Source organism: Esox lucius, chromosome 8, assembly GCF_011004845.1.
Source record: "Esox lucius isolate fEsoLuc1 chromosome 8, fEsoLuc1.pri, whole genome shotgun sequence".
Classification (NCBI taxonomy): domain Eukaryota; kingdom Metazoa; phylum Chordata; class Actinopteri; order Esociformes; family Esocidae; genus Esox; species Esox lucius.
Genome location: NC_047576.1, coordinates 38,200,284 through 38,228,103, shown reverse-complemented (window position 1 = coordinate 38,228,103; position 27,820 = coordinate 38,200,284). Strand labels below are relative to the sequence as shown.

Below are 27,820 nucleotides of genomic sequence, written 5' to 3'. Positions count from 1 at the left end.
TCGTCTCATCTGACCTGTGGCCATATGTCATGGACACTCGGGTGAAGAGAGGGGCGGAGCTGTCAACTGATCACCACCTGGTGGTGAGTTGGATCCGATGACGGGGGAGGAAGCTGGACAGACTCGGCAGGCCCAAGCGTACTGTAAGGGTCTGCTGGGAACGTCTGGCCGAGTCTCCTGTCAGAGAGATCTTTAACTCCCACCTCCGGCAGAGCTTCGACTGGATCCCGAGGGAGGCTGGAGATATTGAGTCCGAGTGGATCATGTTCTCCACCGCCATTGTCGAAGCGGCCGCTCGGAGCTGTGGCCGTAAGGTCTCCGGTGCCGGTCGAGGCGGCAATCCTCGAACCCGGTGGTGGACACCGGAAGTAAGGGATGCCGTCAAGCTGAAGAAGGAGTCCTATCAGGCCTGGTTGGCTTGTGGGACTCCTGAGGCAGCTGACAGGTACCGACAGGCCAAGCAGGCTGCAGCCCGGGTGGTTGTGGAGGCAAAAACTCGGGCCTGGGAGGAGTTCGGTGAGGCCATGGAGAAGGACTATCGGCTGGCCTCGAAGAGATTCTGGCAAACCATCCGGCGCCTCAGGAGAGGGAAACAGTGCCCTACCATCGCTGTTTACAGTAGAGGGGGGCAGCTGTTGATCTCAACTGAGGATGTCGTCGGGCGGTGGAAGGAGTACTTCGAGGATCTCCTCAATCCCGCCGTCACGTCTTCCATTGAGGAAGCAGAGGATGAGGGCTCAGAGGTGGACTCGTCCATCACCCGGGCTGAAGTCACAGAGGTGGTCAAGAAACTCCTCGGTGGCAAGGCACCGGGGGTGGATGAGATCCGCCCTGAGTACCTCAAGTCTCTGGATGTTGTGGGGCTGTCTTGGTTGACACGCCTGTGCAACATTGCGTGGCGGTCGGGGACAGTGCCTCTGGGATGGCAGACTGGGGTGGTGGTCCCTCTTTTTAAGAAGGGGGACCGGAGGGTGTGTTCCAACTATAGGGGGATCACACTTCTCAGCCTCCCCGGGAAAGTCTATGCCAGGGTTCTGGAGAGGAGAATACGGCCGATAGTAGAACCTCGGATTCAGGAGGAACAGTGTCGTTTTCGTCCGGGCCGTGGAACACTGGACCAGCTCTATACCCTCTACGGGGTGTTGTAGGGTTCATGGGAGTTTGCCCAACCAATCCACATGTGTTTTGTGGATTTGGAGAAGGCATTCGACTGTGTCCCTCGCGGCATCTTGTGGAGGGTGCTTCGGGAATATGGGGTCCTGGGTCCTTTGCTAAGGGCTGTCAGGTCCCTGTACAACCGAAGCAGGAGCTTGGTCCGCATTGCCGGCAGTAAGTCAGACTTATTCCCAGTGCATGTTGGACTCCGGCAAGGCTGCCCTTTGTCGCCGGTTCTGTTCATAATTTTTATGGACAGAATTTCTAGGCGCAGCCAGGGGCCGGAGGGTGTCAGGTTTGGGGACCATACAATTTCGTCTCTGCTCTTTGCGGATGATGTCGTCGTGTTGGCCCCTTCTAACCAGGACCTTCAGCATGCACTGGGACGGTTTGCAGCCGAGTGTGAAGCAGTGGGGATGAAAATCAGTACCTCGAAATCCGAGGCCATGGTCCTCAGTCGGAAAAGGGTGGCTTGCCCACTTCAGGTTGGTGGAGAGTGCCTGCCTCAAGTGGAGGAGTTTAAGTATCTAGGGGTCTTGTTCACGAGTGAGGGAAGGATGGAACGGGAGATTGACAGACGGATCGGTGCAGCTTCTGCAGTAATGCAGTCGATGTATCGGTCTGTCGTGGTGAAGAAAGAGCTGAGCCGCAAGGCGAAGCTCTCGATTTACCAGTCAATCTACGTTCCTACTCTCACCTATGGTCATGAGCTTTGGGTCATGACCGAAAGGACAAGATCCCGGATACAGGAGGCCGAAATGAGCTTTCTCCGCAGGGTGGCCGGGCGATCCCTTAGAGATAGGGTGAGAAGCTCGGTCACCCGGGAGGAGCTCAGAGTAGAGCCGCTGCTCCTCCACATCGAGAGGGGTCAGCTGAGGTGGCTTGGGCATCTGTTTCGGATGCCTCCGGAACACCTTCCTGGGAAGGTGTTCCGGTCCCGTCCCACCGGGAGGAGACCCCGGGGAAGACCTAGGACACGCTGGAGGGACTATGTCTCCCGGCTGGCCTGGGAACGCCTCGGTGTCCCCCCGGAAGAGCTAGAGGAAGTGTCTGGGGAGAGGGAAGTCTGGGCATCCCTGCTTAGACTGCTGCCCCCGCGACCCGGCCCCGGATAAGCGGAAGAAGATGGATGGATGGAGCCATTTTATAATTTAAGATTGCATTCTTGCAATCTCAAGAGTTTGGGATATGTATATTTATTTTTTTAATCTATACAATACAAACCCAACTCATGACGACATTTAATAATTACATTTTTAATGTAATTCACAATATTCTTCTATTCTCTTACCTGGCTTACTTTGATCTCTGCTCATTTTCCTCTATTAATTACAACTTGTTTTTCTGCATTTAAAAAGCCATTACATGAAAATACATTTAAATATTCTGCAATTATTCTCTAAATTGAATTACATTTCTCCATGATTTCATAATCTTGTATATTTTCCATTGCGATTAGTACAGACATTGTCTATCCTCCCATCCCTAGTCCATTAAAAGGATTGCTGTCATAAAGATGTTTGATGTCATTTGTAAAAATCTTTGCAGATCGTTTCCTGGATGTGATTATCTGTACAATGTATGAATCACAAAACTGTTACTCCCAGAAAGAACTGCATTGGTACTAAGAGTGTCGCGATATACCGGTATTGACGATAACCGTGATATTTAACTTTTTCACGCGTGGGTTTCAAATAATACTTACCGACCCCTCAGCGTGAGTTTTTTTGCACATGACTTCAGTACTCTCCAGCATTTGAACTCACGCCAGCATTTGAACAGTCACCTTGCTAGGTAAGGAACACTACATGCATTGCATTGCAAGCTTCTCTCGTTGACTCGAATTCTAAGAGCTACAAAAGTTGGTTGATTTATAACTGTAGCTAGCTAGAAAACGTCAGCTAACCGCCAGCAAACGTCAGCTGCCTGCTAGCTAACAAATCGTGACCAGTTATTCAGTGCAGTGAAAATGAATAAACTATATAAAATGCATACAACGGGTAACGTAACTTCTAGAAAGTTTTTGCAATGGTTTTGATCGGTAGTAGTCGCTAATATAATTCGTTTTTGTGTACTAGTGTTGGCTGTCTGTTGGTACGTAAGTAACACTTCCTGTCCCGATTTTAATGCTTTCTACATGGTTAATATCATAGTGTGGTCTTGAAACAATTACAATCAGGAAATAAAGTTATAAACACTATTTGAGCTAAATGTGAGTAAATAACAGCGCGGTCTAACCAGCCATTGTTACGTTACTTGTAGCTAGGCATGCTAATGGTGCGTTCTAAACATGACGTTCTAATCAAACCGGTGTGATCGTACGCTTCAGGGACCATTCTAGCCTGATCACACTGGTGTGATCGTACGCGTCAAACTGTTAAAAAATGAAATATTGATATTATGTTAATATGGTATTGACTAGTCAAAACTAAAGTTGTATTTTCCCAAAAACACCTTTTGTTTTTTTGATACCTTATTCCTGTCACCTATAGACGAACGATGCATGTAGTTAAACAAGAAGACTGGCATTGAAATCAACCCCCACTAGAACCCCGGGAGAGACCCGCAAAGTCCCACAATTTCTTACACTGTTTTTGTAGCCTATTTAAAACCTCTCGTTTTTCCATAGCTTTTTTATGGACAAACGATGCATGTGATCAAACTACAAGTCTGGACCTATACACTAGAGTTTGTATTAACGTCTTCTCGTTGCCTATTCACTAGATTAAATGTTTTGTATTTTTCTCCTCTCCGTGTGAGGCCTTGCAGGTCTTTTGTTTAGCAGTTCATCTGGTTGCCTTTTCACTATCCATCAAGTGTAACTGTACGTTTTATACGCCTATATTTTTTTATTTGTATGGTTACAGTCTTTTTTATTTGTATGGTTATAGAGTTATGGTTACAGACTCTCTCCACCTCAATACACTTGTATTCTGAGTGTAAATCATTTGCCAAAAAAGAGAAAAAAACATTAAAACAAAGATGAATTTGACTGCTAACATTTTTTTACTTCTAATTTTCTATCGATATCGCAATAATGCCGTTACTGTGAATTCTTTGGGCCACGATAATCGTGTAGTGAAAATCTGATATTGTTACAGCCCTAATTGGTACCAATTTATTTGTAAATGTACAGACAATTAGCGGTATACTTGAAAGAACACTGTACAATCCAAGACTCACACTCCTCCTTTTGACAGCAGTAGAAATGTAGGGTAGCTTCTGTCACTTTGGTGATTTGTGACCCTGGTGGATGGGGCTTCCGGTTTGATTTGACAGGTGGGCAGGACTTCCGGTTTGGCAGGCGGGACTTCTGGTTTGTTGGGTGGGACTTCCTGTGTGACATATGGACTTCCTGTATGACGTGTGTTAAGGCGGGACTTCCAGAATGACGCATGCATGTCCGGTGACTTTGTAGTTTATGATAGCATTGTTGTGTTCATGTTAGATGTTTTACAACGAATGATAAACACCCCAGACAAGTGTTATAACAGTAACAAGATGTGTGAAGTTTAACAATGGGTCTTAGGGTTCTGGAATGTTAAATTCCCGGGTCATTTATAAGTGTTATAACAGCGGCAATATGTTTAACAAAAGGGAGCCATGGTTCAGGAATGCTAAATTATGACATTATGGCTAGGTTGATTGTATCGTGGTTGGATTTACAATATTGTTAAAAATAAAACTGATGACTATGTTACATGTGTATGTATGAGCAATGACGAATCGTGAAATAAAAATAGGTATTTTAAGTCAGTATTAACTTTTGAGTTGCATAATATGGCAAAACGTTACAAAGTCACCCAGAAGGTTGTGTTTGAATTTGGTTCGTTGACAGATATGTTGTTTCAGGTAAACAAAAATGTTGTGTGTCTTCTTAAAATGTACGAGCATTAACGCGAGCTGGTTTTCTATACATTGGTAGAAATGTTTAACATGCAACGATGCTTACAAACTGTAGTTTTTGTGAGTTAGAGAATTCTTGTTTGTGTGTGTGTGTTAGTGTGTGCGGATGAGGGACTTCCGGGTAAGATGTGTTGCGTTTTTGTAATGATTTGAAGCAGGTTGTGAAATCCGATTTTTGATTGCTGTATTATGGACTTATGTTTGTTGAATATTGTTTTAAGTGATAATGGCAATATTAAGATAAACCCTGGCTAGTGTATGTAAGTGGATGAGTTTGTTGTTAATAGATAAAATTAAATGACGTTATGTTGCAGCTGAGCCGCCGCGATAGCCGATAACTAACGAGAACAGTGTTTATACCGGACCGGAAGTATCAATGTGTTAGTCAAACATATACAACTACCTGAACTAATTTATTAACTTTATCCATATTACAATTTTTATCCACGTAACCGGTATACAGTTGTGCTCAAAAGTTTGCATACCCAAGCAGAAATTTGGAAATGTTGGCAGTGATTTTGAAAACATAACTGATAATGCAAAAAAATATGTATATACACTCACCTAAAGGATTATTAGGACCACCAATTTCTCATTAATGCAATTATCTAATCAACCAATCACATGGCTGTTGCTTCAATGCATTTAGGGGTGTGGTCCTGGTCAAGACAATCTCCAAACTGAATGTCAGAATGGGAAAGAAAGGTTATTTAAGCAATTTTGAGCATGGCATGGTTGTTGGTGCCAGACGGACCAGTCTGAGTATTTCACAATCTGCTCAGTTACTGGGATTTTCACATACAACCATTTCCAGGGTTTACAAAGAATGGTGTGAAAAGGGAAAAACATCCAGTATGCGGCAGTCCTGTGGGCGAAAATGCCTTGTTGATGCTAGAGGTCAGAGGAGAATGGGCCGACTGATTCAAGCTGATAGAAGAGCAACTTTGACTGAAATAACCACTCGTTACAACCGAGGTACGCAGCAAAGCATTTGTGAAGCCACAACACGCACAACCTTGAGGTGGATGGGCTACAACAGCAGAAGACCCCACTGGGTACCACTCATCTCCACTACAAATAGGAAAAAGAGGCTACAATTTGCACGAGCTCACCAAAATTGGACAGTTGAAGACTGGAAGAATGTTGCCTGGTCTGATGAGTCTCGATTTCTGTTGAGACATTCAGATGGTAGAGTCAGAATTTGGCGTAAACAGAATGAGAACATGGATCATCATGCTTTGTTACCACTGTGCAGGCTGGTGGTGGTGGTGTAATGGTGTGGGGGATGTTTTCTTGGCACATTTTAGGCCCCTTAGTGCCAGTTGGGGATCGTTTAAATGCCACGGCCTACCTAAGCATTGTTTCTGACCATGTCCATCCCTTTATGACCACCATGTACCCATCCTCTGATGGCTACTTCCAGCAGGATAATGCACCATGTCACAAAGCTCGAATCATTTCAAATTGGTTTCTTGAACATGACAATGAGTTCACTGTACTGAAATGGCCCCCACAGTCACCAGATCTCAACCAAATAGAGCATCTTTGGAATGTGGTGGAACGGGAGCTTCGTGCCCTGGATGTGCATCCCACACTCTCCATCAACTGCAAGATGCTATCCTATCAATATGGGCCAACATTTCTAAAGAATGCTTTCAGCACCTTGTTGAATCAATGCCACGTAGAATTAAGGCAGTTCTGAAGGCGAAAGGGGGTCAAACACAGTATTAGTATGGTGTTCCTAATAAGAGAAAATCCTTTGTTGATACAGATGTTGTCGAGATGCACAGGTATGCTTTCGCTAGCCATGATAATTTCCTGTACTTGGCTGTTAGTCAGATTTGTTTAGTCTATAAGAAATAACCCGTCATTATTGCCGCTATGTTAGTCAATCTTGTCAATAAATGTCATCCTTGTCGAAATGTGAACTATTTGTTCTGATCCTTACTTTGGATCTTCATCTTAAAGAATTATATAAGGAAAGTTGACATTTAAAAAAACATGTCTACAATCAACTAATCAGAATCAGGGGGGCGCTCGTGCGCAGTAATGGAGTAGACGTGTTTTTGGAGTGCTCTGTGACATCTCCTTAATTTTACTTTCATATTATTGCACTTTAACTCTATTTTATGCTGATTTGCCCTTAAAACTGTGCTGTAACCTGTTGGGAGTGGTTTTATGCCAACATGCCTAAGAAAGACGATAGTCAGAGGCATACATCCAAGACGAGCTCGTCGGCCGCTAGCAACGATGCAATACTAGCTGGTATTACTAGCCATGGGGCTGAACTCGCAAAAATCACCTCTCATGGATGGCCTAAAGAAATCTCTGGAGGGCTGTCTTGACGCAATCGAAGTAACGCTATCATCGCTTCTGAAAAAAAACATGAAACTGAGCGCCGCTTTGATGATTTCGACGAAGCCTTGTCAGCCAGAGACAGCCGGATAACAGCTCTGGAAGCTACGTGCAGTGAGCTACAGGTGGCTAACGGTCTCCTCAGGGCGAAAGTGAACAACTTGGAGGGCCGCTCCCGCAGACTCAATGTCAGGATCGTGGGCATTAAAGAAGGGGAAGAGAAAGGCAGCCCTACTGACTTTGTTTCTAAGCTGATTCCAGAGTTACTCAGCCAAGACAACTTTAGCAGACCTGTAAAAATAGACCGCGGCCACCGTAGCCTGAGACCGAAGCCTCAACCTAACGAGCGGCCACGGATCATCATTGCCAAGGTCCACAACGATCGGGACATGTTCGACATGACTCAGTCGTCAACAAGCACCCCTGTACTATCACGGTGAGAGAGTCTCTATTCTCCCTGACTACACGGCGGAGGTCTCGGCACAGCGGCAAGCCTATACAAGTGTGAGGAAGCGGCTAACCGAAGCTGGTGCTAAATGTTCCCTGCGTTTTCCAGCCAAGCTGCATGTCGACTACAACAACACATCGAAGATGTTTGTGTCTCCAGCTGATGCTGAACCTTTTGCCAACTCTTTAGGCCCAGCAAATGACTCTTAAATGGATATTTTCCTATTCCGCGTTTTGATAAAGGTTCAGGTTTAACTTTTACTTTCAGTTCGTCGTTGATGCAGCATAGTAACTTCATGTGTTTAAATAGCGTTTCACACAGTGTCCTTTTCGGGTACACAAATCTATGACTGGGACAATTTCATTCAATAATTGTTATTATAATTTTATTTTTAAATAATTTTAGATTTTACTGACATTTTGCTGGCACTCCCAGCTATGTGTATTAATTTATGCGTTTATCTTTTCATATATATACAAACACTTCTCTGTGGTATTTTCTCCTTATTTTCTTAAGTTTGATGTTCTATGCTGCACCGTTTGTACCCTTCCTCCTGTTATTTACATCTCACCAAGCGTGTGTTCTGAATATCGCTTACTGAGTACTATTTGTGGGTGCAATTCAATCATTTGTTAATGTGTTGGAGATGCGCACAGGGCCCCGTGGTAAGTGGGCCTTTTTGTGTGTCATTTGGCGGGCTCTGTTACCCAGCTGCCTCCTTGTTAGCTAGTGGGATGTACCGCTTAGTTCTTTTAGCGGGTTTGGGTTTTTTGGGGTTTCTATTTGTTTTTCTTTATGTCTTTTTTTATTATGCTTTGTTTTGCCAGCACTTTGTATGTCACGTGTCCAACTTCATCCTATGTCTCTCCGCATAAATATACGTAATTTACTCACTTAGATCAGGGATAAGTCACATCACTTTTACTACTTGGAACTGTAGGGGTATGGGCAGGGCTTTTTAACGAGGTAAAGTATTCTCACATTTGAAGTACTTGTCGTCTGATATTGTATTTTTACAGGAGACCCATATTCAACTTTCAGAACAGAGGCGCTTAAGATCTGCGTGGGTGTCACAGGTGTACCAGTCCACCTTTTCCTCCAAGGCGAGGGGGGTTGTCATTCTTGTTCGCAGAACCATCCCATTTGTATTCAAATCGCAGACTACCGATCCAGGTGGGAGGTTCATACTTGTCACGGGTACGGTTAACTCAGTCCCTTTAGTCCTCTTAAACATTTATGCCCCAAATTTCGATAACCCCAATTTTTTCTGTAAAATATTCAACCTTGTCGCAGAATACAACATAATTATCGGCGGCGACTTTAATTGCTATTTTGATCCGCTATTGGACAGGTCCTCCTCATCCGTGGCCCCATTATTGAAATCTGTCTCTGTTCTCAATAACCTTGCCAATTCTTTAGATTTGGTTGACATATGAAGGCACCAGCACCCCTTAGAAAATAAATGTTCGTTCTTCTCCCCTGTGCATGGTAGTTTCACTAGAATTGATTATATGCTGGTTGACTCCAGACTTATTTCAAATGTAATAAGCTCAACTTACCATAGTATCCTAATTTCCGACCATGCGCCCCTTTCATTGGTGATTGACTTTAAACTTTATGCCCCTCAATATAGCTGGAAATTCAAACCTTTTCTATATTTAGATGAGGCGTTCAGTGGCTATATATCAACCAACATTTTGATGACAATGGCGCGGTCTCTGATTCTACTTTGTGGGAGTCGTTTAAAGCCGTAATAAGAGGGCACATTATTTTGTATCAGTCGTCTCGCAAAAGGGTCAGGCTCAGGCATCGCACTGATATTGAGGTTGAACTAGCTAAACTGGAGAAGGAATATCAAAACCCAGGCTCTGAAGATACACTTAGCTCTATTTTGAAAGTGAAATACAAATACAGCCATATTCTGGGTGAGCAGGTTGGGAACTATATTCGCAAACTAAAGCAGAAGCACTTTGACTTGGGTGAGAAGCCGGATAAATTGCTCGCTAGGCAACTGAAGGGCGTCATTTCTGATAGGGCAATACATAAAACTTCCTCCTCCACCGGTCAGCTATTAACTGATCACAGGCAGATTAATGACAGATTTTTTTGTTTTTATAGCCAGCTATATATTTCCAGATCTATTGCCACAGATACAGACATTGACAATTTTCTTCATACATTAGACGTTCCAGTTCTGTCGGGAGTTTGCAAGACTAGAATTGGAATCTGAATTTACACTGGAGGAGATCAGAAACGCTATTCGTTCTTTTCCCGGTGGCAAAGCATGCGGTCCAGATGGGTTTGGGATCAAATTTTACAAGACGCACATAGACGTTATCGACCCCCTCCTACAGCGGATGGTCATTTGCTCAGTGAAAAAGGGTACTTTCCCTCATACTCTCTATGACGCCCATATCTGTGTCCTATTAAAAAAGGACAGAGACGAAACCAATGTCTCTTCGTATCGTCCCCTATCTTGGCTTAACTCCGACCAAAAAATTATAGCTAAAGTCCTGTCCAACCGGTAAAAAAAATATATTGGCACTTTAATTCATCCTGATCAATCAGGTTTCATCCCCGATAGATTTTCCTTCTCAAACACGAGGTGTTTGCTTAATTTAATGTACTCAACTAAATTGCCCCAGCAATTGTATTCAACTAATGTATTCAACTCTTGATGTCCAGCAGGCCTTTGATCAGGTGGAGTGGAAATACATGTTCGCTGCACTTGACAAATATGGGTTTGGGTTGAAATGTATGAATATATTAAAAATGCTTTATGCTGCTCCCCAATCTTCTGTTCTAACAAACCACGAAAGATCTTCACCGTTCCTGTTACACCGCGGGTGCCGTGGCTGCTGCCTTTCTCCAATGTTCTTTGCTTTAGCTCTTAAGCCGCTGGCCATTGCCATTAGAGCCAACCCCCAAATTTCCGGCATAAGGTGCGGCACATCCGAGTGCACCATCGGTCTATACGCAGATGATATAATTCTGACCCTTTCAGATGTAAAAACATCCCTTTCACCCCTTCTTAAACTGATAGATGGCTTTGGAACGATTCTCTGGATTTATTATAAACTGGGAGAAATCTGTTTTTATGCCTCTATCTAATGGTCTTGACCAAATTTTTCTTCACAATCTGCCCTTTAGAGTATCCCATGAAAATGGTCAGAGTGGAGTGGTCCCAGCCCTAGATGGCCTGAGATTGAACTTAGTAATGCTGTGTCACTTACTGGCAGAGATGGGGACAAGTCACACATGGTCAAGTCCAAGCAAGTCTCAAGTCTTAACCATCAAGTCTCGAGTCAAGTCTCAAGTCACAGTTCAGATAAATCAAGCAAGTCAAGTCAAGGGTTCACCCTAAGCAAGTCAAGTCGAGTCCTTATAAGTTTCAAGTCAAGTCAAGTCACAGTACTAAAGAGATGAACACACACACACACACACTGTCCTCTGTTTCTGACGTGCGCTCGGTGCGAAGCTCGATTTCAAAATCAAATACCGTTCCGTCTCTGGTTAGAATCCTGCTGCGTCCATAGCAACGCGCTGTTTTTCATGGCAACGGTCTGTTATCAAGAAATAACACGCATTCTGCACTGTAATTCGGACAATCCATGTAATAAGGGCTAATAATAACAACCTTATTAACTAATTATTGTGACTGAAAAACTGCCTAATATGTAATTACGCTGTAATTATTCTTGTCTGTATGAGTAAAAAAATAAAACTCTTCGAAATGTTTAGGTGCTAGTAATCACATCGGCGCCTCCATGTTAGCCTTTCATGCAGTAAAGTTAACTGTTATGGTGTAAGCACAATGCTTTTTAGTTTCCACGCGCAGTCCACTAACACTTGAAAATGCGCACATTTAATACAGACATTATAGCCTACGTGTAATAATATACATGCCCGCTCATTTTAAGATGCCCATCAACATTAAAATTCAGGCTATGCCACTGTTATAGTCAAATTCCCTTACATCTATTTACCAGACGTATTTAGTAATGATAATGGTCACATTTCTAACAAGAAAAAAACAAACATAATATGCAACCAAGGCCAAATTATGACAAACCAAAGATTAATTCATTACATTAGTAACTTAATCGTTATAGATCTTAGTGAAACTGAATATAAAGAGATTACTTTCTTACCTTTCCTTGTGTTTCTTAAAATGATAAATGAAATTTGACGTTGTTGCATATTTAGCATCTGGCAAATCTTTTTTTATTCACACAGTCCAGTTCAAAGTCCTTGTATCCAACGATACTATTTGTGGAGCTCGACTAACGTTACTGTCTGCCATGTTTGGCGCGGTTTGAATTGTGCAGCGTTAAAGGCACATACGCTGATTAGTGGTGCTGATGTCACAACATATAAAATAAATGTATTGCTGTTTATTATAAGTTCAAGTCATTGTCGAGTCTTCCACTTCAAGTCAAGTCTCAAGTGACTTGTTCTCAAGTCAAAGTCAAGTTAAGTCATTTTCATACTTTAATCAAGCAAGTCACAAGTCCTGAAAATTGTGACTCGAGTCAGACTCGAGTCAAGTCATGTGACTCGAGTCCCCCACCTCTGCTTACTGGTGCCTCCTTGTCAGCCATTCTATTCTCAAAACCAGATATAAAAATTTAATCGCTACGGAATAATTTTTTACTTTGCAACTTGATAAAATTTTTAAAGCAAATCAAGGTAATTCTGAACCTCCCAGGAAAGTCAATTCATGCCCCCATATGTCAGAACCCCTGTTTCAAGCCTGGTATGATGGATGCTGTTTTTATGCAATGGTCAAATAAAGGTTTAACTACTATCAGAGATCTCTACATTGATAATTACTTTGTATCTTTTGCCCAACTCCAGGCTAAGTTTGAACTCCCTACTAATAATTTTTTTTGTTATCTACAAATTAGGAATTTTGTCAAGCATACTTCTTCTCTTCTAGATGCGACCCCCATGCAACATTACTTTTTTATATAATGACCACCCCTCCCACCTCCAAACATTTGGTCTCTCGGTTTGTTAATCTCTTCGTTGTGGCAGCCCCATCTCTCCATATTAAAGAGGCGTGGATCAAGGACACTGGCGAAATGATATCTGATGAGCAATGGGTGATAGGTTTAAACAGGATAAAATCATGCTCTATTAATGCTCGACTTCAGCTTATCCAGTTTAAAGTAGTTCACATAGGTTGTACTATTCCAAGGCTAGACTGAATAATTTTTTTCCTGCTGTTTCCACAACTTGTGATAAATGCAAATCAGCTGATGGAACTCTTGGGCATCTTTTCTGGTCCTGCTCTAAGCTCACCAACTTCTGGGTTGACATTTTTAGGTTGTACAGTGCTGTTTACAATAGACAACTAGCTCCTGTCTCTTAGCGATATTGGGCTGCTCCAACGATTCTTTGGCTCTTGTTGTGAAGCTAAAATAGCTTTACAACAAGCCCTCATGTTTGGTATGACCATCGCAAAAAGGGACCTACATTTTTAAAAATTATTCTTTATCCTTACTGAAGGTCATTTTGTCACTCCTCTCAGGCCCAGGCCTCCTTGACTCAATCTGTGGACGTTTTGGGATATCTGCTCAGTGAATGGACACGTGTATACTTTTTCCTTTTTATATAATGTGTGTTTGCTGGCTGTTCGTGTTTTTTGTTTTTGTTTTATCTGTATTATGTATGTAAAAAATCTACATCAATTAAATTATAAAAAATAACTAGTATGAGGTGCAAGTTTTGTCCAGTTGAGGGTTGTGTACGTATATAGGAAAGGTTTACAGATTTGTCCAGTTGGTATGTGAGGGTTGGTATGTGAGGAGCGGGCTATAGTTAATTTGGTTCAGGGGGCATGTTCATGAGGCCTACTGCGGTAGGAAAGAAACTGCTCTTGTAAGTGAGAGGTTTTGGTCCTGATGGACCTCAACCTTCAGCCAGAGGGGAGAGTTCTGAATAGACAATTTCCAGGATAAGTGAGATCAGCCCCAATATTTGCCGCTCGCCTCCGCGTCTTGGAGGTGTGTAGGTCCTGTAGAGATGGCAGATTGCAGCCAATCACCTTCTCTGCAGAGTGAATAATACACTTTAGCCTGCCCTTTGCAGTGGCTGCAGCGTACCAGATGGTGATGGAGGAGGTCAGGATGGACTCTATGATGGCAGTGTAAATGCAACATCATAGTCTTTGGCAGGGTGAACTTCTTCAGCGGAAGTAAAGCTTTTGGTAAGGGAGGTGATGTTCAGCTCCTACTTGAGGTCCTGGGCGATGGTGGTGCCCAGGAAGCAAAAGGACTCCACAGAGTTGACTGGGTAGCCACCCAGGGTGAGGGGGGGCAGATGGGAAAGCAAGAAACTTCATAAAAGACTACAGCCACCCAGGCTATGAACGGTTCACACTGCTGCTGTCTGGCAGATGTTACCAGGCACAAAGTTCCAGACTCACAGTTTTTCCCCCCAGGCCATAAGGCTCCTCAACAAGCAACATTGATCTACGATCATACTGATCACTTCAAATGCTCTAAAAGAGAGAGACTTTGAGACTCTCAGTCTCAGATATAGGCTATTAACTGCACCTCAGATTGAAGCATCACAGAGGTCAAGTGACAGACATCTCAACATCAACTGTTCAGTGGCTATTTGTCCAAGATGGAGAGTGGTGGTGCTGCATCAGATAACCTGATGGGGAGGAGATTACTGGAGATGGGCCGTTACACGAGGAGAGCTGGACAGGGCCATATAAGGGCATCACCCTAAAATCAGGACCGGTATTTGTTCCTTTGTGTCAGGAGGAACAGGAGAAGCACTGCCAGAGCCCTACAAAATGACCTCCAGCAAGCTACTGGGGTGCATGTCTGACCAAACTGTCAGAAACAGACTCCATGAGGGCCCGACATCCTCTAGTGGGACCTGTAATCACAGCCCAGCACCATGCAGATCGATTGGCATGTGCCAGAAAACACCAGAATTGGCAGGTCTGGCATTGGTGCTCCGTTCACTTCACAGATGAGAACAGGTTCACACTGAGCATGTGACAGACAAGAATGAGTCTGGAGACACTGTGGTAAACTGTTATATTGTGCCAAGAGAATTTTGTGTCTGTTTCTTACTCCTTTAAGAGTCGATCGATGGAACTGCCATCCCATTTTGGGAGCTTGTCCTTGGTTCCTTAACCTGGTGTCTCTAATCATATCCTAGCTGGTTATCCGTGCACGGCTGGAGACTAGGTCTCTGGAGCCCGACCCCCCCCCCCCCCCCACGATTTTTGAGATTCATCAGTACAGGTACCCAGGCTTAAATTTAGTGCTAAGGAGGTTAGAGCGCAATACAGTTGCGGTTGGACCGCAAGGGTTAAAATCTGCAGTTGAGGTTAGAGACCTTATCAATTTAATCTGCAGCAAAAGTTGGACTTTTTGAGAGATTGGATTTCTTTAGACCTGCAGGAAAGGTTAGACCTTTAAAAATCTGTAGCAAAAGCTGGGCTTTTTGAGCGATTTGATCTCTTTCAATCTACAGTAAAAGATAGACCTTTTTGAATTAGATTCACTGGGTAAATTGGGAACATGGGTAGGTGCGGCAGTTTGCCATTGTTCGTCTCTCGTAGTTACGTGGGCCATGACAGAACCAACTAAAACAATAGAACAATAAAACCAACTCCTCTGACTGCCCTCACCCTCCTGCGGAATTTCCGCCGATTGCTGGGACTCCTTGGAGTTTTGCATCGTTCCATCAAGCCCGGCAACACTGCCTCGTTGGTGGACATTTCCCTACCATCTTTTGCATACAATGTTCTGTGGACCTTTTCGTTGTGAACGTGGTGATGCTGTAGGCCGTCTGGAGGCTGTTTTCTGCTCCGCTTTGGAAGTGTTGAGCGTGTCTAGAAAATCATTAGTAACACATTACGCCGTCATGGATTAAAATCCTCCATTGCACGCAAGGTCCCCCTGCTCCAGCCAGCACATGTCCAGGCCCATCTGAAGTTTGCCAATGACCATCTGGATGATCCAGAGGAGGAATGGGAGAGGGTCATGTGGTCTGATGAGACAAAAATATAGCTTTTTGGTCTTAACTCCACTCGCCGTGTTTGGAGGAAGAAGGACGAGTACCACTTTAAGAACACCATCACAACCGTGAAGCATGGAGGTGGAAACATCGTTCTTTGGGGATGCTTTTCTGCAAAGGGGACAGGACGACTGCACCGTATTGAGGGGAGGATGGATGGGGCCATATATTGCGAGATCTTGGCCAACAACATCCTTCCCTCAGTAAGAGCATTGAAGATGGGTCGGGGCTGGGTCTTCCAGCATGACAACGACCTGAAACACACAGCCAGGGCAACTAAGGAGTGGCTCTGTAAGAAGCATCTCAAGGTCCTGGAGTGGCCTAATAGAAAATCTTTGGAGGGAGCTGAAAGTCTGAAAGTCCCAGCGAGAGCCCTGAAACCTGAAGGATATGTAGAAGGTCTGTATGGAGGAGTGGGCCAAAATCCCGGCTGCAGTGTGTGCAAACCTGGTCAAGAACTACAGGAAACGTATGATCTCTGTAATTGCAAACAAAGGTTCTGTACCAAATATGAAGTTCTGCTTTTCTGATGTATCAAATACTTATGTCATGCAATAAAATGCAAATTAATTACTTAAAAATCATACAATGTGATTTTCTGGATTTTTGTTTTAGATTCAGTCACTCACAGTTGAAGAGTACCTATGATAAAAATTACAGACTTCTACATACTTTGTAAGTGGGAAAACCTGCAAAATCGGCAATTGTAAGATGGAAACATTATAACAGTATTTGGTCAGATGACAAATAAGGGTGAAACAGCATTTTTTTAAATAAAGTTTTAAATTGTTTGAGAATTGTATGAATTTGTAAAGTTCAAATACTGTTGTTTTTGAAACTGTTAAAGGCTAGCAGATTTTCTTTTTCATTATGTTATTATTAAGTTTTTCTCACAGCTCCAGGCAAAATGTGTCCTGCGGTGTGACATGACATTACTATAAAATGTAAATATTGAAATATTATTAATTTAAAATACAAATCAGGTATGTTTTAAGTTTAACAAGTATTCTTAAAGAATGATTAAAATTCTGCATATAATTTTTTTTCACAGCTGTTTTTCAATTATATTCTTTGCTTGTGCCATCTTTTACCACTCACTCCAGTGGAAATATTGTGTAAAATGAGAAAAAAATATTTGAAAATGTTTTTATATATATATATATATATATAGTTATATTATGCAATGTTTTCAAATGCATATAATTATTTAAGCTAGTTAACATATAAAAGTCGTTTAATTGTGTTTGAAGTAATGTCACACCACAGGACATCCCGTCACACCACAGGACAAAATTAGACACTGTATGAATATTTATGGTAAAATGTATTGAATATTTTTGTAACAAACAAATTCATTTTCATCTCTATTTGAACAAAATTGAAAATGCATCATTTATTTTATTTAGGGTTAGGGTTATGGTATCTCCTTTGTCCGGCCACTGGAAGGCATTCTTGTTTCCATGTTGAACCATACAGTTCACTTGTATTTCCTCTCCCTGAATATTCAACACTTGGCCCACATATCGCTTCTCATCATATATTACTATGATGAACATTCCCACTTCACACACTTGGTCTTGGTCACTTTCAACATCTTCATCCAAGAAGGACGGGGTAGGGATAGGGGTAATCTCTTGAGCTGGACTGTCACCAGTCATTGTGACTTTTGTAACCTTGAAGCAGCCACACACTTTTGGGTAGCTGCAGAAGCAACTTACTGCCCTATGAAACACCTCCCCTGGTGTTGTAGAGAAAATCTGGTGTGTACCTAGTATGCCTTTTACAGCAGGGAGCACAGGAGGGAGCAGTTTGTCAAATTCTTCTATGTCCTTTTCCTCTATCCATTTCATTTGGATTTTAATCTCTTTGCTGGACAAGAACTCAAAGAAGGCCTCTGCAGTTTGCAGATCAGCTCCCCTTTGGACAGCCTGGTCTGCCATCCGCTTCACACAAGCTCCAACCCCATCAGGAGCTCCTTTTCCGTGGCCCCATTCCTCACGAAGCTTTGCTCTCTTATGTTTTGGGAGGCTGGTTATTTTTCGTGGTCGAATTTCCCCTTTAGATTTTTTTTCTTGATATCTGTTGTTGGAACAAAAACAACTGTTTTCTATACAAAACATGTTTGGCTTCATCCTGTGCTAACCTTTCCCGGTACCTCCTTGTCCTTTCTTTGCTCATGCCTAAAAACTGACAAAAATCACTTTAAAAACAATGATCAGTGACTGTTAACATACATATACAACAAACAAAGGAAGACAGATATATATATATAATATATATATATATATTTTAATATATATATATATATATATATATATATATATATATATATATATATGTATATTATGCATAATAAAGACAGATATATATTTGTTTAATATATGTATAATATAGGTATATTATATATAATATTTACAATATTTGTTTAATATATATAGAGAGACAGAGATATATTTATATTTAATATAGCAAGCATAACAGACAAGAATCTAGCTAGACATCCGACTTAATTATGTCACACTACAGGACGGGCTGTCACACCACAGGACTCTTTCACCTTTGCGGCCATTTTGAGTCATTGCTATACAAGACTGATCATGGGCCTTACAGTAACTGAATAAATTCATTGTTTTAAACCTGAATATGATTCTTTTTTTTAAACATTTTTATTTTTTCTCGAACTAGATCAGTCACACCACAGGACTATAAAAAATGGACACGTTCATGGTCTGACAGAAATGATGAAATTTATCAAATTAATAAGAGATTAACACTCAGCTTTTTCCCTCCTTAGATCATCCAAACATCTGGGGAATTCCCTGGTAGGGGGCTTGATTAAAAGACCCCTATGGCTGTCCATGTAACTGCCAGTACGAAAATCTAATATCCTATGTCACACTGCAGGACACCATTTGTGTTTCAAAATTAAATGTACTGTAAATATTATTTGAGTCATTTTTTATCATTTTGAAAACATAAGTTAATCAAGTAAATACATACAAAATAATGCCAAAGCATTTATTAGCTGCTCCAAACATATCTGCTTTATTTGATTAATATTTACATTTGATGACTCATCAATGTTACAGTCACACCGCAGGACATTTTGCTAATTACCTTGAAATATGAACAACACCAAATACATTTTACGTCCCAAAATCATAATACTGAAATAAAATGATGTTTTATGCCCCACTGGCAAGTGTTGTTTTAGTTGAGAAATGCAGTTCAGTAAACATTTACACTTAATTACAGAAAAAACATGCGTCACGTCATCTGCCGATTTATTGAATAAAAAGAAACTTTTTGATTATACAACAAATTAAATAATCTTCTATTTGATACAACCAAAATCATTAAAACATTTCCTTCATGTTTTATGTTATTATACTATTACTTTTTATGTGCCTGACAGAGTTGACAAAATACAAGTCCTCAGCTGCAAAAAATGCTAATTACGAAAAAAAGAAATCACTGGGAGATTGGCCCGTTACAAGGCTTAATAGCCAAAACTTTGATCTTATAAAATATATCTTCCCAGTATAATGAAGAGTAAAACATAAAATGTATTTGTATACGATTTTGTCCCAATTCTGACGAATGGGTGATATGAACCGTTAAACACTTAACCCTAGGCACAATGCAGTTATGCATACAGGCTTTGTTGTTTAAAATATATATCGGAAAGTTGAGTAAATTTAAGAGACAGACTCAAGTCATGTCCATTTATTTATAAAGCACATTTAAAAACAACCAATGCTGAACAAAGTTATGCAATCAATCAAAAAAATACAATAATAAATAGAAACAAGAAACAAAGATGACAGTTATGCACGAATGTCCCCAAACTGACTCAAATGCAAAAGAATAACTCAGTTTTAAGACGAGACTTAAATGTCTCGGTGGTGGGGGATGACCTGATAACAATCGGCAGTTTATTGCACAGTCTAGGAGCCACAACCAAAAAGGCACGATCACCATTTGTTTTCATCAGAGACTGTGGAATGGGTAAAAGGAACTGATTTGATGATTTAAGTGGCCTGGCAGAGAGATACAGCGTAAGGAGATCTGATCTATACAATGGAGCCAATCCATTTAATGTCTGAAAAATAAGTAAAAGCACCTTAAAAATCTATTCTATATTTGACTGGTGACCAGTGAAGAGATGCCAATATCAGGGAGATACAGTGGAGCAAAAAAGTATTTAGTCAGCCACCAATTGTGCAAGTTCTCCCACTTAAAAAGATGAGAGGCCTGTAATTTTCATCATAGGTACACTTCAACTATGAGAGACAAAATGAGAAGAAAAAAAATCCTAAAAAATCACATTGTAGGATTTTTTATGAATTCCTTGGTAAATTCCTCTGTAAAATAAGTATTTGGTCACCTACAAACAAGCAAGATTTCTGGCTCTCACAGACCTGTAACTTCTTAAAGAGGCTCCTCTGTCCTCAACTCGTTACCTGTATTAATGGCACCTGTTTGATCTTGTTATCAGTATAAAAGACACCTGTCCACAACATCAAAAACAGTCACACTCCAAACTCCACCATGGCCAAGACCAAAGAGCTGTCAAAGGACACCAGAAACAAAATTGTAGACCTGCACCAGGCTGGGAAGACTGAATCTGCAATAGGTAAGCAGCTTGGTGTGAAGAAATTAACTGTGGGAGCAATTATAAGAAAGACCACTGATAATCTTCCTCGATCCGGGGCTCCACGCAAAATACCAGTGTGTGAAAACCTTGTGAAGACTTACAGAAAAAGTTTCACCTCTGTCATTGCCAACAAAGGGTATATAAAGTATTGAGCTGAACTTTTGTCATTGAACAAATACCTATTTTCCACCATAATTTAACAATAAATTCATTAAAAAATCCTACAATGTGATTTTCTGGATTTTCTTCTCTCATTTTGTCTCACATAGTTGAAGTGTACCTATGATGAAAATTACAGGCCTCTCATCTTTTTAAGTGGGAGAACTTGCACAATTGGTGGCTGACTATATAATTTTTTGCCCCACTGTATGGTCCCTCTAGCAGCCACATTCTTGATAAGCTGCAAGCGTGATAATGTACAAAGATTTTCAATAATCAATTTGAGACTAAGTGCATGTATAACAATCTCCAAGTCCTTAAGAGAAAGGAATGATTTTAGTTTTGCAATAGCCCTCAAATGAAAAAAGCTACCTTTGACAACAGAATTGATATGTTTGTCAAATTTTAAAGCTGAATCAAAGATAACACATACATTTCTTGCCAGAGGGTGCACATTTGTGGACAAGGGCCCCACATTTTTGGATGGCACCTCCAAATCAATTGAGGAACTAAATAACTTCCATTAAGTTGGAGAAAGTTTTCAGCCATCCAGCACTTAATATATTTAAGGCAGACAAAAAGAGACTTGAAGGAGCTGGTATCACCTGGTTTTGGCAGTAAGTACAGCTGTGTATCATCAGCATAACAGTGATATGGTATATTATGTTTACAGAGAAGGGACCCAAAGGTAGAATATACAAAGAAAATAAAAATGGCCCCAGGATCGAACCTTGAAGTACAGCACGTGATCTGAAATATTTCCAATATTAAAAGAAGAGGTTCTATCTATCAAATAAGAATTGAACCACTGTAGGGCAACACCCTGGATACCAACCTCTTGCTGGAGGCGATACAAGATGACATGATCAACAGTATCGAAAGCAGCACTAAGGTTAAGCAAGAGTAAAATAGAACAATCTCCAGAATCACCAAACAGCAACAAATCATTCAGTACTTTAAGAAGTGCAATTTCTGTGCTATGGTATACTCTGAAACCTGACTGAAAGTTGTCCATGCAACACAATATTTTCACACAAAAAAGAGTGCTGAGAAAGAACGACCTGTTCCAGTATTTGACATAAATGATCATTTAGAAATGGGCCTAAAATTGTTACAATCTGCAAGAGGCTGAACCACAGCATGTTTAAAACTGGATGGAACCGTACCATTTATAAGGGAGCTATTAATTACAGACAAAAGGCTTAGACTAAAAGTATCTAACATATCTTTCAAAAGGTGTGAGAGTACTGTCTGTTGGGGAAAAGTTAGGCTTCATGTGTTAGACTACATCCATTAATGTTGAGAGTGCCACAGGCTCAAAGAAATTGAGAGAAGCAGGGTAAACAACTTAATCAGAAAGGTTATGATCGTTAGGTGAGATACGAGATCTAATAATGTCAACCTTGTTGATAGAGAAACTCAAAAATTATTCTGTCATTTCAAAAATAACATCAGGGAGAACGGTTGTGCTCATAAGTTTGCATACCCTGGCAGAAATTGTGAATTTCTGGCATTGATTTAGAAAATGAATCATTTTATTTAAGGATAGTGATCATATGAAGCCATTTATTATCACAAAGTTGTTTGACTCCTTTTTAAAATCATAATAACAAATCACCCAAATGGCCATGATCAAAATTGTACATACCCTTGAATGTTTGGCCTTGTTACAGACACACAAGGTGACACACACAGGTGAAAATAGCAATTAAAGTTAACTTTTCCATACATGTGGCTTTTTAAATTGCAATTTGTGTCTGTGAATAAATAGTAAATGAGTTTGTTAGCTCAAACGTGGATGCACTGAGCAGGCTAGATACTGAGCCATGGGAAGCAGACCAGAACTGTCAAAAGACCTGTGTAACAAGGTAATGGAACTTTACAAAGATGGAACATTATATAAAAAGATATCCAAAGCCTTGCAAATGCCAGTCAGTACTGTTCAATCACTTATGAAGAAGTGGAAAATTCAAGGATCTCTTGATACCAAGCCAAGGTCATGTAGGCCAAGAAAGATGTCAGCCAAAACTTCCAGAAGAATTGTTCGAGATACAAAGACAAATCCACAGGTAACCTCAGGAGAAATACAGGCTGCTCTGGAAAAAGACGGTGTGGTTGTTTCAAAGAGCACAATACAACGATACTTGAACAAAGATCTGCTGCATGGGCAAGTTGCCAGAAAGAAGTCATTACTACACCAATGCAACAAAAAAAAACATTTACAATATGCCTGACAACACCTTATAGCCTTTGGCACACTGTAATTTTGGGTCACAGCCATTAGCGCTATGTTTGAAGAGGGGGAAACAAGGCCTATAGTGAACAGAATATGATCCCCAATGTGAAGCATGGTGGTGGCTCACTGATGTTATTTTTTGGGGGGGGGGGGGGGTGAGCTCTAAAGGCATCGGGAATCTAATGAAAATGTATGTCAAGATGAATGCAGCATGTAATCCGAAAATACTGGCAGACAATTTGCATTCTTCTGCACGAAAGCTGCGCATCGGACGCTCTTGGACTTTCCAGCACGACAATGACCCTAAGCACATGGCCAAGTTGACCCTCCAGTGGTTACAGCTGAAAAAGGTAAAGGTTCTGGAGTGGCCGCCACAGTCTCCTGACCTTAATATAATTGAGCCACTCTGGGGAGATCTCAAACGTGCGGTTCATGCAAGACGAATAAAGACTTTGCATGACCTGGAGGCATTTTGCCGAAACGAATGCAAGAATTTGGGGCCTCATAGACAACTATTACAAAAGGCTGCACGATGTCATTGCTGCTAAATGGGGCAATACACAGTATTAAGAACTAATGATATGCAGAATTTTGAAAAGGGGTTGGTTCATTCTTTTCTTTGTTGCCATGTTTTGTTTGATTGTGCCATTCTGTTATGACCCTACAGTTGAATGTGAATCCCATAAGAAATAAAAGACGTGTTTTGCCTGCTCACTCATGTTTTCTTTACAAATGGTACATATATTACCAATTCCCCAAGGGTATGCAAACTTTTGAGCACAACTGTACAATAACATGTTTATTGCACTAAACAAGGTTTTGGGGCTGTGTGCATTTTCAGCTATAATATCAAAAAAATGCTTTGACAAAGATGTTGGTAGGATGACAGGCAATATCTCAGAGTTTCATAGGACACTTGCAGTTTATCTTTTTTCCCCATTTCCTCTCTGCATTGCTAAGCCAGGGTTGAGCTTTGACTTTGTGAAACCTGAAGGATCTGGAGAAGGTCTGTATGAAGGAGTGGGCCAAAATCCCTGCTGCAGTGTGTGCAAACCTGGTCAAGAACTACAGGAAACCTATGATCTCTGAAATTGCAAACAAAGGTTTCTGTACCAAATATGAAGTTCTCCTTTTCTGATGTATCAAATACTTATGTCATGCAATAAAATGCTAATTAATTACTTGAAGATCATACAATGTGATTTTCTGGATTTTTGTTTTAGATTCCGTCACTTACAGTTGAAGAGTACCTATGATAAAAATTACAGACTTCTACAAGTGGGAAAACCTGCAAAATCAGCAGTGTATCAAATACTTTCTCTCCCCGCTGTATGTTCCCAATCATATCACACCATCACACAGACAAAAGTTAATTTGACAGTTTGTAATACCAGAATCTTCCACATTACAGCAATTTCAATATAAGACTGTTGTATAGATAAAACATGTAAATAGGGCATGTAAATATTGCACTCTGATCATCTCTCAAAAAGTAAAACTGAGCAAAATCAACAGCTTACAACCACCACCAAAACAGGAAAATCTTGCCCCAGGAACTGATTCAAACTTTAACATGAAGAAACAGAAAATAGAATGCATATTTACATACACATTCACACAATTATGTATTTTAAAATAGACATTTTACTTCTGCTGAGGGGTTTGCAGCCTGATAATGGCTGCCGACTTGGCACCTGTGAATGTTGAAAATGTAAACATTGCCAACAGAAGATCAAGACATTGGAGAGTTAGCTTAGAAAATACTGTATTTTTCTTAGAACTCCCTAAAATAGAGAATCAAGGAGGTGCAAAATGAAACAGAATCCAGTAATCTATATTTTTAGATATTTTGCAAACTGCACAGCCCAATTCAAGCAATACTAAAATAATGAATGCATATCATACCAAGGATATAAAAATGCAATATGCATTAATGACGTAATTTCTATTTTATATATAATGGAATTTTCTATTTTCTACTGCCTGTACATAACTAGGTTACAGATGTTGGCTTCTATATAAAATGGTAGCTGCAAATTAGAATTTGTACATTCTTTGAAGTCTTAATTATAATTTAATAATCTTGCAAAAATGCAACACAGTAGATTTACCACTGTCTAAAGAGATGAGGCTACACGATGATCAAAAATGCTTCAAGCCATTTCCATGTGCATCATACACTTGATTCAAAACCTACTAACAAGCAGTTGGCAACATAAATTACTTAGCATCCATTTAGCAAACAAGAGAACCTCACAAAAAAGTGATATTGTATTTTTGATGACTGTGGGTTTTCATGACGTATTACCCAGGTGAACAGTGACATAAAATAATTTAGTTGTTAGATTGTGACAGTGCATCATTTCATTTGACACTATTAATAATGTCATGACCCGACCCCCCCCCCCCCCCCCCCCCCACACACACACACACACACACACATACGTTGCCTAAAATTGCAGAGATGACAGCCTTGCCAATTGTGAACATAGACATGTTGTTTCTGGCTGTCCTATATTAGATTGCCAAATCCTCCATTCACTATTTCTTAGTGGATGTGGCTGGCTCTTAACTTCACATTATACGTCAATAATGTTGGGACAAACTCACCAGTTGCTCTGGAAATTACTAAAATTATCGTAGCTCAAATGACTGTGAAAACGTAGGGTATGTCGTTTTAGGCTGTGCTCTATTCTTACCCATAGTTAGGCTTGTTCAAACAATGAGAGTGCCAAATCATCTTGCTATCACTGAGTGGATGCGCCTGGCAGTGATTTTACTGATTGTTAAACAAATCCTCATCAATCACTGCTTGATAAACATACATGTTGAACAATCTTCATGAATGGGTCCTTTGACACATCAGATATTTGCTGAGCACACACAGTAAGTATTCTTTGTTAAAGATATTATAATTGATTTTAGTCCATTCTGCCTAGGACATACTGTCTACAATACTTTCACAGTTGCTGGGACAAAAGCATTCACACAATTGTCAGAGACTAGTTCAATATGTATTTTCCTTTGTGTAAAAAAAATATTTACCTACAGCATTCTATAATTTCATGATTTATCAAGTTATTACTTGGCAGACCTATTTTTTTTAAATACATTTTTTAAAAGATTTGAAATTATTTTGCATTCTACTTGTAGCCCTGGTTATCCTGGAAATAATTTGGCAAGGGACTTTAATGAAAGACAAATTAGGTTAGGGCATTCAGGTAAAGGAAACTGCCCTTCCTCTGCTGATTGAAAATGTTGTGTGGGGCTGATAGGGTAAAGGAAATATAAGCTAAGAGGAGCACCGTTAGTAGCTCACTGCCATTGTGACACAGAAAAATGGGCTACAATTGGAATGTTGTTCTGAACATTAGGAAGTGTTCTACAGCCAAAGCGGTCCCACGGTGCTCAACAGAACTGATAGGATGAACAAAGCCCTACCATTAGGCCTGTTTTTGTTATTACTTAAACTATGGCAAGCAGACTGGATATAGGGTAATATTACAGAACGATCATCCATTACGGATGCAATAAATAACATTTCCTTCGGAAAAGGCGTTGTTAAAAACGTAATCTCTGTCTGTAGTCCCTTCGCGGATACACGTTTGAGAACAACTGCGATTAGTCTACCACCTCCATAAAACCACAATACCGAGTTGGGTATGCTAGCATTGCGTGTAAAACAGTCGGATTACTTGCAAATAAATAATTAAGTAATCAACTCTTGCAAGTAATCACATGCACGACTGATACATTTAACGTGCGGATGTAACGTTACCTAGGTGGATTAAAATGACTGGCAAACACCGCCTCGCTAGACCGTCACAGTCGTAAACATGATGGACCATTCAATCGGTGGATGAAAAAAAACGCAAAGGGTGGATTGTCTATGTAGCATATTAAATGACCTAGTTTACAATTGCTGGTAGTAAAAGTAACATCAAAATGTAGCAAATTCATATACGTTTTTACTGTTATGCCACGAAACTATTTGGTATTGAAATTCGTCTATACATGTAAAGAATTTAGGAAAATGGAAGTCATGTTTGCTTGTTTTCTTACCTTAGTAGAGCCGTATCTCCTTGTCGGGTGACAACACTTTCAATCGAGGCATAGTCCACAGTTTGTCCAGCGGGTAAACAGGACGGTAAAAAACAGCACAGACTGAGAATTATAGCTGTCAGCCACTGACTGGAAACACACGCATCATGCACCGCAATCATTATGTCCATCACAACTCGAGTGTGTTTTTTCGAACAGTCGAAAAGAAACCTTTAAACAAAGCGTTTACTCCCACACCGCCTCAAGTCTTAAGAAATAGCGTAAACTGTAGTTTTCCAGGTTTGTTTTTTGAAGACGTAGCCTACTCTCCAGTGGCTTGCACACCATCTAGTGAGGAAATGCGATGTAAAATGGGAGCAGAGCAGACAACCCCCAGGCTCTGATCCTGTTGCCATGCGGCCGTTTCCCAGGCAACCTGTTCCAGTGGTTCGTGATAAGGCAGTTGAATTGTTAGGTATTGATAAAATCCGATACAATAGCAAATAAATATATCGACTGGAGAATCATCCTAACCATATGGGGAAATTAACAATACACTTTACACGTGTGCTATTTTGTTATTAAATATGCAAATATTTAAAGCACTATACTTTTCCATTAGAAGGGACGAGTACAGGTGTGGTGTGATCAAGACTAATTGTGAAGGGTTGACTCCAAAGTAATTGATTCCTCGACTCCTATTCGTTCTACTAATTTCAGGGAGAATAAGCTTTGCCAGAGTACAGAGACAAAGACATGTTTCGGCCATTGGTGGCTCTTGGTTGGCCGTTTGTTAAGGGCCGTGTTAAATGGTGAC

General features: G+C 40.8%; 1 protein-coding gene across 1 annotated transcript in view; it reads right to left on the bottom strand.

Annotated features, from left to right (window-relative positions):
* The window catches only part of adgrl4 (adhesion G protein-coupled receptor L4), a 522,719-nt gene extending 495,243 nt beyond the window's left edge, over positions 1 to 27,476 (bottom strand). The window contains exon 1 of the mRNA XM_034293731.1: positions 27,025 to 27,476. Within this exon, the coding sequence (XP_034149622.1) occupies positions 27,025 to 27,194 (170 nt within the window). The 5' untranslated portion in view covers positions 27,195 to 27,476. The remainder of the gene's footprint in view (positions 1 to 27,024) is intronic.
* Positions 27,477 to 27,820: the final 344 nt, after the last annotated feature.